General features: G+C 37.0%; 1 protein-coding gene across 1 annotated transcript in view; it reads left to right on the top strand.

The window, feature by feature from the left end:
• Positions 1–1,280, top strand: part of TNPO3 (transportin 3) — a 126,841-nt gene that overhangs the window by 70,327 nt on the left and 55,234 nt on the right. The window contains exon 8 of the mRNA XM_012664736.1: positions 422–529. Within this exon, the coding sequence (XP_012520190.1) occupies positions 422–529 (108 nt within the window). The remainder of the gene's footprint in view (positions 1–421; positions 530–1,280) is intronic.

Here is a 1,280-nt window from a genome sequence, read left to right as displayed (position 1 = left end):
TTAAGTGACTGTGATAATGGTTGATTTTGGCATATCTTGAACCATAAAACTTCAGAGGCTTGTTCAGTACTAAGAGCTGATGTTCTCTAGGTAGGCTTATAACTTAAACCACATCATCTAGGTCACTTCTCACCCACTACACCACATTTTTCTAATAACAGAAAAAGTATAGCTTAGAAATATAAAGCAGACACACCCCAAAGAGTTTCTCATAAAAGGTAGAGGATATGTTACATTGACTTGACACACCACGGTTTGGAAGACTGTCTATCTATGGTAAAATACCCTTCTGATTTAGGGCAACTTTTGTTCCTTGAGACTTAACTGCTTAATGTTTTTTTCTTCTTTATTCTTAATTTTATAGAGGTCATTGAAAGCCTCAGTGAGTTTGAAACAAATATTATCTGATTTGAAATTTTAGGAGGGGGTTCCTGAGGAGACTGATGATTTTGGGGAGTTTCGGATGAGAGTATCAGACCTGGTGAAGGACTTGATTTTCTTGATCGGGTCTATGGAATGTTTTGCGCAGGTAAGCCTATTTGGAGGTTCTTGCCACTTTTACCGGTCACCTTAATTGTGTTTACTTCTATCTTCTGTAAATGTTCCATCTTATTGCTTCAATCTCAGTGACTAAATGGGATAATAAATATGTAGGTGTCTAGCACACTGCCTGGCATATAGCAGCTACATTTATTTAGCATCTTACAAGCGAATTGTAGTCTGGATGATTCAGTCATGATTTACTCTATTACTGTTGCTAGTGAGGCTTTTCCACCTGTGCAGCTGTAGTGGAAGATCATAGATAAGCATTAATGCCTCCAGGATACTTACAAGGAATTTGGACCTAGCCAGGAAAAATAGGCAAGTTTTTCTGCCTTAATAGTTTATATACCAAGCTTCTGGCAGTTGTTGTAGTTATGTGGCATTTCTTTTGTCCACACTTATGGCTAGATTTCTTTGCAATTTCATCCCAGAGGTGGCTATACTGGAGTAGGAGATTCATAATTCTGTGGTTTTTCTGACAGAGAGTAGTAAGACTTTACCTCATAAGGTTGTAGTGCTCATCATTCCATGTCACTTAACATCAGCATAATTTCAGGTGATTTTCATATTGCTGGATCGTTCATACTCCAGTGAGCTCTGAAATACTAGTTTGAATGCTTTGTCACAGCAATACTGAGCTAATCTGAACTTTTTGGGGGGTAAATCAGCCATTTTGTATATAATTAGGCATAATCTGATCTAGAAAATGTTAATAAAATTATAACCTTTTCATTGTA

The sequence above is a fragment of the Propithecus coquereli genome, unplaced genomic scaffold (assembly GCF_000956105.1).
Source record: "Propithecus coquereli isolate 6110/MARCELLA unplaced genomic scaffold, Pcoq_1.0 Scaffold91, whole genome shotgun sequence".
Classification (NCBI taxonomy): Eukaryota; Metazoa; Chordata; class Mammalia; order Primates; family Indriidae; genus Propithecus; species Propithecus coquereli.
The sequence above is the reverse complement of the archived record's forward strand: the minus strand, read 5'-3'. Positions and strand labels throughout refer to the sequence as shown.